The sequence below is a fragment of the Oncorhynchus clarkii genome, chromosome 9, assembly GCF_045791955.1.
Source record: "Oncorhynchus clarkii lewisi isolate Uvic-CL-2024 chromosome 9, UVic_Ocla_1.0, whole genome shotgun sequence".
Taxonomy (NCBI): Eukaryota; Metazoa; Chordata; class Actinopteri; order Salmoniformes; family Salmonidae; genus Oncorhynchus; species Oncorhynchus clarkii.
In genome coordinates this window covers 6191594-6204093 of record NC_092155.1, presented here as the reverse complement: position 1 = coordinate 6204093, position 12500 = coordinate 6191594, and the positions used below count along the sequence as shown (strand labels likewise).

Sequence of the window (12500 nt, the reverse complement as noted above, 5' to 3'; positions counted from 1 at the left end):
GGGTGAGACGCCTAATACCCAATCATATTCACTTCCTCATCAAACTACATGACCAAATAAGGGGTGAGACTCCTAATACCCAACCTTATTCACTTCCTCATCAAACTACATGACCAAATAAGGGGTGAGACTCCTAATACCCAACCATATTCACTTCCTCATCAAAGTACATGACCATATAAGGTCCGGGACTCCTATTACCCAACCATATTCACTTCCTCATCAAACTACATGACCAAATAAGGGATGAGACTCCTATTACCCAACCATATTCACTTCCTCATCAAAGTACATGACCAAATAAGGGGTGAGACTCCTATTATCCAACCATATTCACTTCCTCATCAAACTACATGACCAAATATGGGTGAGACTCCTATTACCCAACCATATTCACTTCCTCATCAAACTACATGACCAAATAAGGGGTGAGACTCCTATTGCCCAACCATATTCACTTCCTCATCAAACTACATGACCAAATAAGGGATGAGACTCCTAATACCATATTCACTTCCTCATCAAACTACATGACCAAATAAGGTCCGGGACTCCTATTACCCAACCATATTCACTTCCTCATCAAACTACATGACCAAATAAGGTCCGGGACTCCTATTACCCAACCATATTCACTTCCTCATCAAAGTACATGACCATATAAGGTCCGGGACTCCTATTACCCAACCATATTCACTTCCTCATCAAAGTACATGACCATATAAGGTCCGGGACTTCTATTACCCAAGCCTGTTCTATTCAACTTTGTAAGACTGTTTCATATAATATAATTCCTCTGCCCACCGAAGTGTATTTACATATCTCACATTTTCAGGAATTAATAACAGTGTTTTTCAGGACATTTCAAGAGAAGATACATTTTAGTATGTACAACTTCTTTAAAGTGTACAACTTCTTAACCCCCAAAAAAACGTATATACCTGTATTTACCACGCGTGTGCCCACCAGCCGTCCCGTAAGGACACGGTAGAGTTTGCGATGGCGAGTCGAGACGTTTCTAAGTCCTTCTGGAAGACCTGTGTTGAGTACCATGCCTTCTTCAGACTGGCCAAAGAGCCCCAGTCACGCAGCAAGACTCTGCTGTCCAGCAAAGGATCCAGCTTCAGATACAGGTACAGACACACATACAGATACACTGGGTACAGACACACATACAGACACACTGGGTACAGACACATACTGGGTACAGACACACATACAGACACACTGGGTACAGACACACTGGGTACAGACAAACATACAGATACACACTGGGTACAGACACACATACAGACACACTAGGTACAGACACACATACAGACACACTGGGTACAGACACACTGGGTACAGACACACTGGGTACAGACACACGGGGTACAGACACACACTGGGTACAGGCACACTGGGTACAGACACACGGGGTACAGACACACACTGGGTACAGGCACACTGGGTACAGACACACACTGGGTACAGACACACTGTGTGTTCAGGTGATTGATACTGAATGTGTTCTGTTTCAGTGGCAGGACCCAGAAACAGTTGATGGAGTATATGCCCACAGGGGAGAAAAAACACAGACCTTTCGAAAGGTGGGAAGACAGTGTGTGTGTGTGTGTGTGTGTGTGTGTGTGTGTGTGTGTGTGAGGGTGTGTGTGTGAGGGTGTTAAACCCTGTCTCTTTCTCCATTAGGTCCTACTATAAGTCAGAGTCCAGACAGTGTAGATCCTCTCCTGACCTCCTCACAGACGTCTCCAAACAGGTAAACTATCAATCTATTCTACCTAGCAACCACAGGGAGAAAAATCTATCTACTCTACCTAGCAACCACAGGGAGAAAAATCTATGTACTCTACCTAGCAACCACAGGGAGAAAAATCAATCTACTCTACCTAGCAAAAGAAAAATTGACTTTACCTAGCAACCACATGGAGAAAAATCTATGTACTCTACCTAGCAACCACAGGGAGAAAAATCTATCTACTCTACCTAGCAACCACAGGGAGAAAAATCTATGTACTCTACCTAGCAACCACAGGGAGAAAAATCTATCTACTCTACCTAGCAACCACAGGGAGAAAAATCGACTCTACCTAGCAACCACAGGGAGAAAAATTCACTCTACCTAGCAACCACAGGGAGAAAAATCGACTCTACCTAGGAACCACAGGGAGAAAAATCGACTCTACCTAGCAACCACAGGGAGAAAAATTGACTCTACCTAGCAACCACAGGGAGAAAAATTGACTCTACCTAGCAACCACAGGGAGAAAAATCGACTCTACCTAGCAACCACAGGGAGAAAAATTGACTCTACCTAGCAACCACAGGGAGAAAAATTGACTCTACCTAGCAACCACAGGGAGAAAAATTGACTCTACCTAGCAACCACAGGGAGAAAAATCGACTCTACCTAGCAACCACAGGGAGAAAAATCGACTCTACCTAGCAACCACAGGGAGAAAAATCAATTTACTGAAAAATCTAGAATAATAGTAATGATGATAAAATTGTGAATAATAATTTGCCATATTATGCCTCTCAAGGTGATTATGAAGGGGGATTTTCAAATCAAACTTTATTAGCTACATGTACCTTACAAGCCCTTAAACCAACAATGCAGTTAAGACAAATACCAACAAAAAAATAAAAAATAAAAATAACTAAAAAAAATAACTAACTGAATAAAAATAATTAAAGATCTGCAGTAAAATAACAATAGCGAGGCCATATATACGGTGGGGCAAACAAGTATTTAGTCAGCCACCAATTGTGCAAGTTCTCCCACTTAAAAAGATGAGAGAGGCCTGTAATTTTCATCATAGGTACACTTCAACTATGACAGACAAAATGAGGGGAAAAAATCCAGAAAAAATCACTGTAGGATTTTTAATGAATTTATTTGCAAATGATGGTGGAAAATAAGTAACGTTGTCCAGGCACCACCTGGCCAGGTCTCTGATAGGCTGACTTGTCGCTGTCGGTGATCAGGCCTACCAATGTTGTGTCATCTGCAAACTTAATGATGGTGTTGGGAGTCGTGCAGTCATGAGTGAACAGGGAGGGGGGACTGGAAGGGGAAGTCGTCACCATCGGTAACAAAGATATTTCAAGGGAAATATTACAAAAGATTAATTGTATTATAGGTGGAGTCGGTCTTCCCTTATCTCCAGTCCGCATTTGTTTTTCATATAATAATTGAGTGTGAACATACCATGGACAAAGACTGACATGTGTCGTTGAATGTCGATCCTGACCCCCCCTGAGTCTGTCTCCTGACCCCCCCCCTGAGTCTGTCTCCTGACCCCCCCCCCCGAGTCTGTCTCCTGACCCCCCCCCCCGAGTCTGTCTCCTGACCCCCCCTGAGTCTGTCTCCTGACCCCCCCCCCGAGTCTGTCTCCTGACCCCCCCTGAGTCTGTCTCCTGACCCCCCCCCCCTGAGTCTGTCTCCTGACCCCCCCCCCCTGAGTCTGTCTCCTGACCCCCCCCCCCTGAGTCTGTCTCCTGACCCCCCCTGAGTCTGTCTCCTGACCCCCCCCCCTGAGTCTGTCTCCTGACCCCCCCCCCCTGAGTCTGTCTCCTGACCCCCCCTGAGTCTGTCTCCTGACCCCCCCTGAGTCTGTCACCTGACCCTCCCTGAGTCTGTCTCCTGACCCCCCCCTGAGTCTGTCTCCTGACCCCCCCCTGAGTCTGTCTCCTGACCCCCCCCCTGAGTCTGTCTCCTGACCCCCCCCCCCCGAGTCTGTCTCCTGACCCCCCCCCCCCGAGTCTGTCTCCTGACCCCCCCTGAGTCTGTCTCCTGACCCCCCCTGAGTCTGTCTCCTGACCCCCCCCTGAGTCTGTCTCCTGACCCCCCCCCCTGAGTCTGTGCCCTGACCCCCCCTGAGTCTGTCTCCTGACCCCCCCTGAGTCTGTCTCCTGACCCCCCCTGAGTCTGTCTCCTGACCCCCCCTGAGTCTGTCTCCTGACCCCCCCTGAGTCTGTCTCCTGACCCCCCCCTGAGTCTGTCTCCTTACCCCCCCCTGAGTCTGTCTCCTGACCCCCCCTGAGTCTGTCTCCTGACCCCCCCCTGAGTCTGTCTCCTGACCCCCCCCCCTGAGTCTGTGCCCTGACCCCCCCTGAGTCTGTCTCCTGACCCCCCCTGAGTCTGTCTCCTGACCCCCCCTGAGTCTGTCTCCTGACCCCCCCTGAGTCTGTCTCCTGACCCCCCCCTGAGTCTGTCTCCTTACCCCCCCCTGAGTCTGTCTCCTGACCCCCCCCTTAGTCTGTCTCCTGACCCCCCCCCCTGAGTCTGTCTCCTGACCCCCCCCTGAGTCTGTCTCCTGACCCCCCCCCTTAGTCTGTCTCCTGACCCACCCCCCTTAGTCTGTCTCCTGACCCCCCCTGAGTCTGTGCCCTGACCCCCCCTGAGTCTGTCTCCTGACCCCCCCTGAGTCTGTCTCCTGACCCCCCCTGAGTCTGTCTCCTGACCCCCCCCTGAGTCTGTCTCCTGACCCCCCCCTGAGTCTGTCTCCTGACCCCCCCCCTTAGTCTGTCTCCTGACCCCCCCCCCTGAGTCTGTCTCCTGACCCCCCCCTGAGTCTGTCTCCTGACCCCCCCCCTTAGTCTGTCTCCTGACCCACCCCCCTTAGTCTGTCTCCTGACCCCCCCTGAGTCTGTCCCCTGACCCCCCTTAGTCTGTCTCCTGACCCCCCCTGAGTCTGTCTCCTGACCCCCCCTTAGTCTGTCTCCTGACCCCCCCCCCTGAGTCTGTCTCCTGACCCCCCCCCCTGAGTCTGTCTCCTGACCCCCCCCTGAGTCTGTCTCCTGACCCCCCCCGAGTCTGTCTCCTGACCCCCCCCTGAGTCTGTCTCCTGACCCCCCCCTGAGTCTGTCTCCTGACCCCCCCCTGAGTCTGTCTCCTGACCCCCCCCCCTGAGTCTGTCTCCTGACCCCCCCCTAGTCTGTCTCCTGACCCCCCCCTGAGTCTGTCTCCTGACCCCCCCCTGAGTCTGTCTCCTGACCCCCCCCCTTAGTCTGTCTCCTGACCCACCCCCCTTAGTCTGTCTCCTGACCCCCCCTGAGTCTGTCTCCTGACCCCCCCTGAGTCTGTCCCCTGACCCCCCCTTAGTCTGTCTCCTGACCCCCCCCCCTGAGTCTGTCTCCTGACCCCCCCCCTGAGTCTGTCTCCTGACCCCCCCCTGAGTCTGTCTCCTGACCCCCCCCGAGTCTGTCTCCTGACCCCCCCCGAGTCTGTCTCCTGACCCCCCCCGAGTCTGTCTCCTGACCCCCCCCGAGTCTGTCTCCTGACCCCCCCCTGAGTCTTTCTCCTGACGCCCCCTGAGTCTGTCTCCTGACGCCCCCTGAGTCTGTCTCCTGACCCCCCCCCCCCCCCCCCCTGAGTCTGTCTCCTGACCCCCCCCTGAGTCTGTCTCCTGACCCCCCCCGAGTCTGTCTCCTGACCCCCCCCAAGTCTGTCTCCTGACCCCCCCTGAGTCTGTCTCCTGACCCCCCCTGAGTCTGTCTCCTGACCCCCCCCCCTGAGTCTGTCTCCAGACCCCCCCCTGAGTCTGTCTCCTGACCCCCCCCTGAGTCTGTCTCCTGACCCCCCCCTGAGTCTGTCTCCTGACCCCCCCCCCTGAGTCTGTGCCCTGACCCCCCCCTGAGTCTGTCTCCTGACCCCCCCTGAGTCTGTCTCCTGACCCCCCCTGAGTCTGTCTCCTGACCCCCCCTGAGTCTGTCTCCTGACCCCCCCTGAGTCTGTCTCCTGACCCCCCCCTGAGTCTGTCTCCTTACCCCCCCCTGAGTCTGTCTCCTGACCCCCCCCTTAGTCTGTCTCCTGACCCCCCCCCTGAGTCTGTCTCCTGACCCCCCCCTGAGTCTGTCTCCTGACCCACCCCCCTTAGTCTGTCTCCTGACCCCCCCTGAGTCTGTGCCCTGACCCCCCCTGAGTCTGTCTCCTGACCCCCCCTGAGTCTGTCTCCTGACCCCCCCTGAGTCTGTCTCCTGACCCCCCCCTGAGTCTGTCTCCTGACCCCCCCCTGAGTCTGTCTCCTGACCCCCCCCCTTAGTCTGTCTCCTGACCCCCCCCCTGAGTCTGTCTCCTGACCCCCCCCTGAGTCTGTCTCCTGACCCCCCCCCTTAGTCTGTCTCCTGACCCACCCCCCTTAGTCTGTCTCCTGACCCCCCCTGAGTCTGTCCCCTGACCCCCCTTAGTCTGTCTCCTGACCCCCCCTGAGTCTGTCTCCTGACCCCCCCTTAGTCTGTCTCCTGACCCCCCCCCCTGAGTCTGTCTCCTGACCCCCCCCCTGAGTCTGTCTCCTGACCCCCCCCCTGAGTCTGTCTCCTGACCCCCCCCGAGTCTGTCTCCTGACCCCCCCCTGAGTCTGTCTCCTGACCCCCCCCTGAGTCTGTCTCCTGACCCCCCCTGAGTCTGTCTCCTGACCCCCCCCTGAGTCTTTCTCCTGACCCCCCCTGAGTCTGTCTCCTAACGCCCCTGAGTCTGTCTCCTGACCCCCCCCCCCCCCTGAGTCTGTCTCCTGACCCCCCCTGAGTCTGTCTCCTGACCCCCCCCGAGTCTGTCTCCTGACCCCCCCCCGAGTCTGTCTCCTGACCCCCCCTGAGTCTGTCTCCTGACCCCCCCTGAGTCTGTCTCCTGACCCCCCCCCCCCCCCCCTGTGTCTGTCTCCAGACCCCCCCTGAGTCTGTCTCCTGACCCCCCCCCCCTGAGTCTGTCTCCTGACCCCCCCCTGAGTCTGTCTCCTGACCCCCCCTGAGTCTGTCTCCTGACCCCCCCCCCCTGAGTCTGTCTCCTGACCCACCCCCCTTAGTCTGTCTCCTGACCCCCCCTGAGTCTGTCTCCTGACCCCCCCCCCCCCTTAGTCTGTCTCCTGACGCCCCCTGAGTCTGTCTCCTGACGCCCCCTGAGTCTGTCTCCTGACCCCCCCCCCCTGAGTCTGTCTCCTGACCCCCCCTGAGTCTGTCTCCTGACCCCCCCTGAGTCTGTCTCCTGACCCCCCCTGAGTCTGTCTCCTGACCCCCCCTGAGTCTGTCTCCTGACCCCCCCCCCTGAGTCTGTCTCCTGACCCCCCCCCTGAGTCTGTCTCCTGACCCCCCCTGAGTCTGTCTCCTGACGCCCCCTGAGTCTGTCTCCTGACCCCCCCCCCCCCTGAGTCTGTCTCCTGACCCCCCCTGAGTCTGTCTCCTGACCCCCCCCCCCTGAGTCTGTCTCCTGACCCCCCCTAAGTCTGTCTCCTGACCCCCCCTGAGTCTGTCTCCTGACCCCCCCCCCTGAGTCTGTCTCCTGACCCCCCCTGAGTCTGTCTCCTGACCCCCCCCTGAGTCTGTCTCCTGACCCCCCCCCTTAGTCTGTCTCCTGACCCCCCCCCCTGAGTCTGTCTCCTGACCCCCCCTGAGTCTGTCTCCTGACCCCCCCTGAGTCTGTCTCCTGACCCCCCCCCCCTGTCTCTGTCTGTCTCCAGACCCCCCCTGAGTCTGTCTCCTGACCCCCCCCCCTGAGTCTGTCTCCTGACCCCCCCCCTGAGTCTGTCTCCTGACCCCCCCTGAGTCTGTCTCCTGCCCCCCCCCCCTGAGTCTGTCTCCTGACCCACCCCCCTTAGTCTGTCTCCTGACCCCCCCTGAGTCTGTCTCCTGACCCCCCCCCCCTTAGTCTGTCTCCTGACCCCCCTGAGTCTGTCTCCTGACGCCCCCTGAGTCTGTCTCCTGACCCCCCCCCCCTGAGTCTGTCTCCTGACCCCCCCTGAGTCTGTCTCCTGACCCCCCCTGAGTCTGTCTCCTGACCCCCCCCCCTGAGTCTGTCTCCTGACCCCCCCTAAGTCTGTCTCCTGACCCCCCCTGAGTCTGTCTCCTGACCCCCCCCCTGAGTCTGTCTCCTGACCCCCCCTGAGTCTGTCTCCTGACCCCCCCCTGAGTCTGTCTCCTGACCCCCCCCCTTAGTCTGTCTCCTGACCCCCCCCCCCTGAGTCTGTCTCCTGACCCCCCCCTGAGTCTGTCTCCTGACCCCCCCCCTTAGTCTGTCTCCTGACCCACCCCCCTTAGTCTGTCTCCTGACCCACCCCCCTTAGTCTGTCTCCTGACCCCCCCTGAGTCTGTCCCCTGACCCCCCTTAGTCTGTCTCCTGACCCCCCCTGAGTCTGTCCCCTGACCCCCCCTTAGTCTGTCTCCTGACCCCCCCCCCTGAGTCTGTCTCCTGACCCCCCCCCCTGAGTCTGTCTCCTGACCCCCCCCTGAGTCTGTCTCCTGACCCCCCCCGAGTCTGTCTCCTGACCCCCCCCTGAGTCTGTCTCCTGACCCCCCCTGAGTCTGTCTCCTGACCCCCCCCTGAGTCTTTCTCCTGACCCCCCCTGAGTCTGTCTCCTGACGCCCCTGAGTCTGTCTCCTGACCCCCCCCCCCCCTGAGTCTGTCTCCTGACCCCCCCCTGAGTCTGTCTCCTGACCCCCCCTGAGTCTGTCTCCTGACCCCCCCCGAGTCTGTCTCCTGACCCCCCCCGAGTCTGTCTCCTGACCCCCCCCGAGTCTGTCTCCTGACCCCCCCTGAGTCTGTCTCCTGACCCCCCCCCCCCTGAGTCTGTCTCCAGACCCCCCCTGAGTCTGTCTCCTGACCCCCCCCCCTGAGTCTGTCTCCTGACCCCCCCCCCTGAGTCTGTCTCCTGACCCCCCCCCTGAGTCTGTCTCCTGACCCCCCCCCCCTGAGTCTGTCTCCTGACCCCCCCCCTTAGTCTGTCTCCTGACCCCCCCTGAGTCTGTCTCCTGACCCCCCCCCTTAGTCTGTCTCCTGACGCCCCCTGAGTCTGTCTCCTGACGCCCCCTGAGTCTGTCTCCTGACCCCCCCCCCCTGAGTCTGTCTCCTGACGCCCCCTGAGTCTGTCTCCTGACCCCCCCCCCTGAGTCTGTCTCCTGACCCCCCCTGAGTCTGTCTCCTGACCCCCCCTGAGTCTGTCTCCTGACCCCCCCTGAGTCTGTCTCCTGACCCCCCCCCCTGAGTCTGTCTCCTGACCCCCCCCTGAGTCTGTCTCCTGACCCCCCCTGAGTCTGTCTCCTGACGCCCCCTGAGTCTGTCTCCTGACCCCCCCCCCCTGAGTCTGTCTCCTGACCCCCCCTGAGTCTGTCTCCTGACCCCCCCTGAGTCTGTCTCCTGACCCCCCCCCTTAGTCTGTCTCCTGACCCCCCCCCCTTAGTCTGTCTCCTGACCCCCCCCCCTGAGTCTGTCTCCTGACCCCCCCCCCCCTGAGTCTGTCTCCTGACCCCCCCCCTTAGTCTGTCTCCTGACCCCCCCCCTGAGTCTGTCTCCTGACCCCCCCCTGAGTCTGTCTCCTGACCCCCCCCCTTAGTCTGTCTCCTGACCCCCCCCCTTAGTCTGTCTCCTGACCCCCCGAGTCTGTCTCCTGACCCCCCCTGAGTCTGTCTCCTGACCCCCCCTTAGTCTGTCTCCTGACCCCCCCTTAATCTGTCTCCTGACCCCCCCTGAGTCTGTCTCCTGACCCCACCCCCCTGAGTCTGTCTCCTGACCCCCCCCCCCCTGAGTCTGTCTCCTGACCCCCCCTGAGTTCTGGGGCAGAACGACATCTTATTTCCTTCTTTTTTCTTAACCTTGTCAGCTCGGGGATTCGATCCGGCAACCTTTCGGTCACAAGTCCAACGCTCTAACTACTAGGCTACCTGCCGCTCCTGTTTTCCATTTTTCATATGCTTTTACTTGATATATATTTATAGTGGGGGATGAATCAATCAAATGAATCTGAATATGGGGGGGGGGGGGGGGGGGGGGGGGACATGTCCCAATTTCACCTATGAGGAAAACACAGAGCAACCTAACCTCTTTGGTTCAAGACCTGCTTCATGTAAAATATTTAGTGCTGTAGCTTGGAAAATAAATACATGTGATTCTGGATGACAACATGAAAACCGTTTGTTTCCAACGAGGGTATCTAGGCAACCCTACCAATGACAAATTCAATAATCTACATGAACATGTTTATCCACCTCTTGCTGTCTTTTGTGTGTGTGTGTGTGTGTGTGTGTGTGTGTGTGTGTGTGTGTGTGTGCGCGCGCATCTCCAGCTCTACGAGCAGTCCCACTCGTTCCCGCGCCCCGGAAGCCACAGCGAAGAGGAAGTGGAAAGACAACAACAGGAAGTGGGAGGAGCTAACCCTAAACGTAGCCAATCAGCTGTCGAAGTGGTCTTCTCCACGGAACTGCAGCGGTCCCGCCTCCCACAAGCTTTCCACCAATCAACGGCCTCTCCTAAGCAAAGGTCCGCCTCTACATCGGTAGACATCGAGGAGAGGAGGGCAGGGGGGCAACGGCAGGGAGGGGCGGGGCATCACCACGGTAACAGCAGGGCCAGACTTCGGCCCAAACCCCAGCCTGCCTCCGACGCGCAGCAATTGGTCCTCCTATATCCCAATAACCCTGCCTACCAGTTCCATCCAGTCCTTCCAACGTTCCCATTGGCCAGCTATCCGCACGGACATGCCTACTTTTTGGACGGTGCCGTAACCTCATTGGAGCGTCTCCCGCAGATGCAACGCTTAGACCACACCCTGTTGGAGGGGCTGACACACCCTTCTCTCTACACACGCTCTGATTCGTCTTCCCTGTCGCCACTCAGGCGGAATCTCCGCCCATCCGGGCTGGGATTGACCAGGGTCTACCACGGTGGGTTCTTGAGCGGAAACGCAGCCAGGAGTTTCGACGTCGGGAGAATAGAGGCGGGACATTACAGCGACGACTCCAACTTCCTGCCTGGACTTCCTCGTCGTGCCACCAGCCAACCGGACGTTAAGCTCCCCAGAGTAGTCCCCGCCTCCAACCCCGCCTCTGAATTCCGTCCCTTAGGTTACTACCCCCACCTATCACGTCACCAGACTCCACAAAGACCCTCCTACCTGCCTCTAAACTCCTCCCCCTTGCCAGACCGGCCCACCTCGCTGTGTGTTCTAGGGGGGGCTGGTGGAAGCTACAGTGATTCAGACCCAGAGATAATCTACCCATACTACTGCCCAGTACCCCCGTTGGGTAAAGTGGTACGGTCCAATGCTCTGGCTAGGATGAGATTTTCCTCTGGGAGTTTACAACTGGAGGAGGAAGAGGGGGAAGAGGAGAGGTATAGCAGTGGGGGAGAGGGTACGCCTCGAATTACGAAACTGAGACTGTAGAATAGTGGTGTGTGGGAGTATAGATCAACAGGTGTTGTGTGACGTGTGTGTGTTATGTGTGTGTGTGTGGTCAGGGTGACATTTGGTGTATTCAGGATGTTTTGTACATTGAAGAGTTACTCCCCCCCCTAGAGATACCCCCCCCCCCCCGAGATACCCCCCCTAGAGATACTTCCCCCCCTAGAGATCCCCCCCCCCCCGAGATACCCCCCTAGAGATACCCCCCTAGAGATCCCTCCCCCCAGAGATACACCCCCCCCCCTAGAGATACCCCCCCCCCCCCCCCTAGAGATACCCCCCCCAAAAAAGATGTTTACAGTGTTGCAGTGAACGTTCAGTTAACAGACGTGTCCGTTTTGTACAACTGTACAGGAAGTAGTGTATCCCGTTTCTATTGAAGGTTTTTGGTCTGAATTCATCTGTCAATAAAGTGTGTCATGTGTATGATGAGCAATGTGTCTTTACTTGAGATACGGAAACAAACATGATCTGTACACCATAAAGCATTTTATACTGAACAAAAAATCAATTGTAACATGCAACAATTTCTAAATATTTCACTGAATGGAATTGACCCCAACCCTGATATGGACCTGATCCTAGATCAGAACCCCAACCCTGATATGGACCTGATCCTAGATCAGAACCCCAACCCTGATATGGACCTGATCCTAGATCAGAACCCCAACCCTGATATGGACCTGATCCTAGATCAGAACCCCAACCCTGATATGGACCTGATCCTAGATCAGAACCCTAACCCTGATATGGACCTGATCCTAGATCAGAACCCCAACCCTGATATGGACCTGATCCTAGATCAGAACTTCTAACTTCTACTGAGTCACTTTTTGAGAAACGGGCCCAGGATATAAAATCAATTCCCATTTTACTAAACCGATTCAGAGGCGTTGACAATCAAACCAGCACATTGCCGAAACACAGAGGCCAAAAGGAAAAATAAATGAAGGCCAAAATTGAACATTTATTCCCCCTAAAAGAAAAGCTAAAAATAATTCATTTTTTTTTTTAAATCGCACACAAATTAACTTTCAAACTTGTACAAAAGACTGTTAAACAAATCTTCCCCTCAGCATTTCTCCCAACACACTCTATACTGGTACCAATACACACACACACACACACACACACACACACACACAATTTTGATCAAACTATAGTTACAACATTACTCTTTCAACATCTATTGAAATATAAAAATGGACCACGCAACATTTTCAAACTTTCCCAGACATGTATGAACTACTAATCCCATGTAAAACCAAGAACATGTCATGTTTCAAATCTATCCCAACACACAGGTACATATTCAAAAAGTAGAGC

The 12500-nt window shown here is 56.0% G+C and overlaps 1 protein-coding gene across 1 annotated transcript in view; it reads left to right on the top strand.

Moving 5' to 3' along the window:
* LOC139417022 (FERM domain-containing protein 7) overlaps positions 1-11187 on the top strand; it is a 27058-nt gene extending 15871 nt beyond the window's left edge. The window contains exons 8-12 of the mRNA XM_071166256.1: positions 1-2; positions 970-1133; positions 1524-1592; positions 1693-1762; positions 10059-11187. The exon at positions 1-2 is cut by the window's left edge and continues 94 nt beyond it. Of these exons, the coding sequence (XP_071022357.1) occupies positions 1-2; positions 970-1133; positions 1524-1592; positions 1693-1762; positions 10059-11156 (1403 nt within the window). The 3' untranslated portion in view covers positions 11157-11187. The remainder of the gene's footprint in view (positions 3-969; positions 1134-1523; positions 1593-1692; positions 1763-10058) is intronic.
* Positions 11188-12500: the final 1313 nt, after the last annotated feature.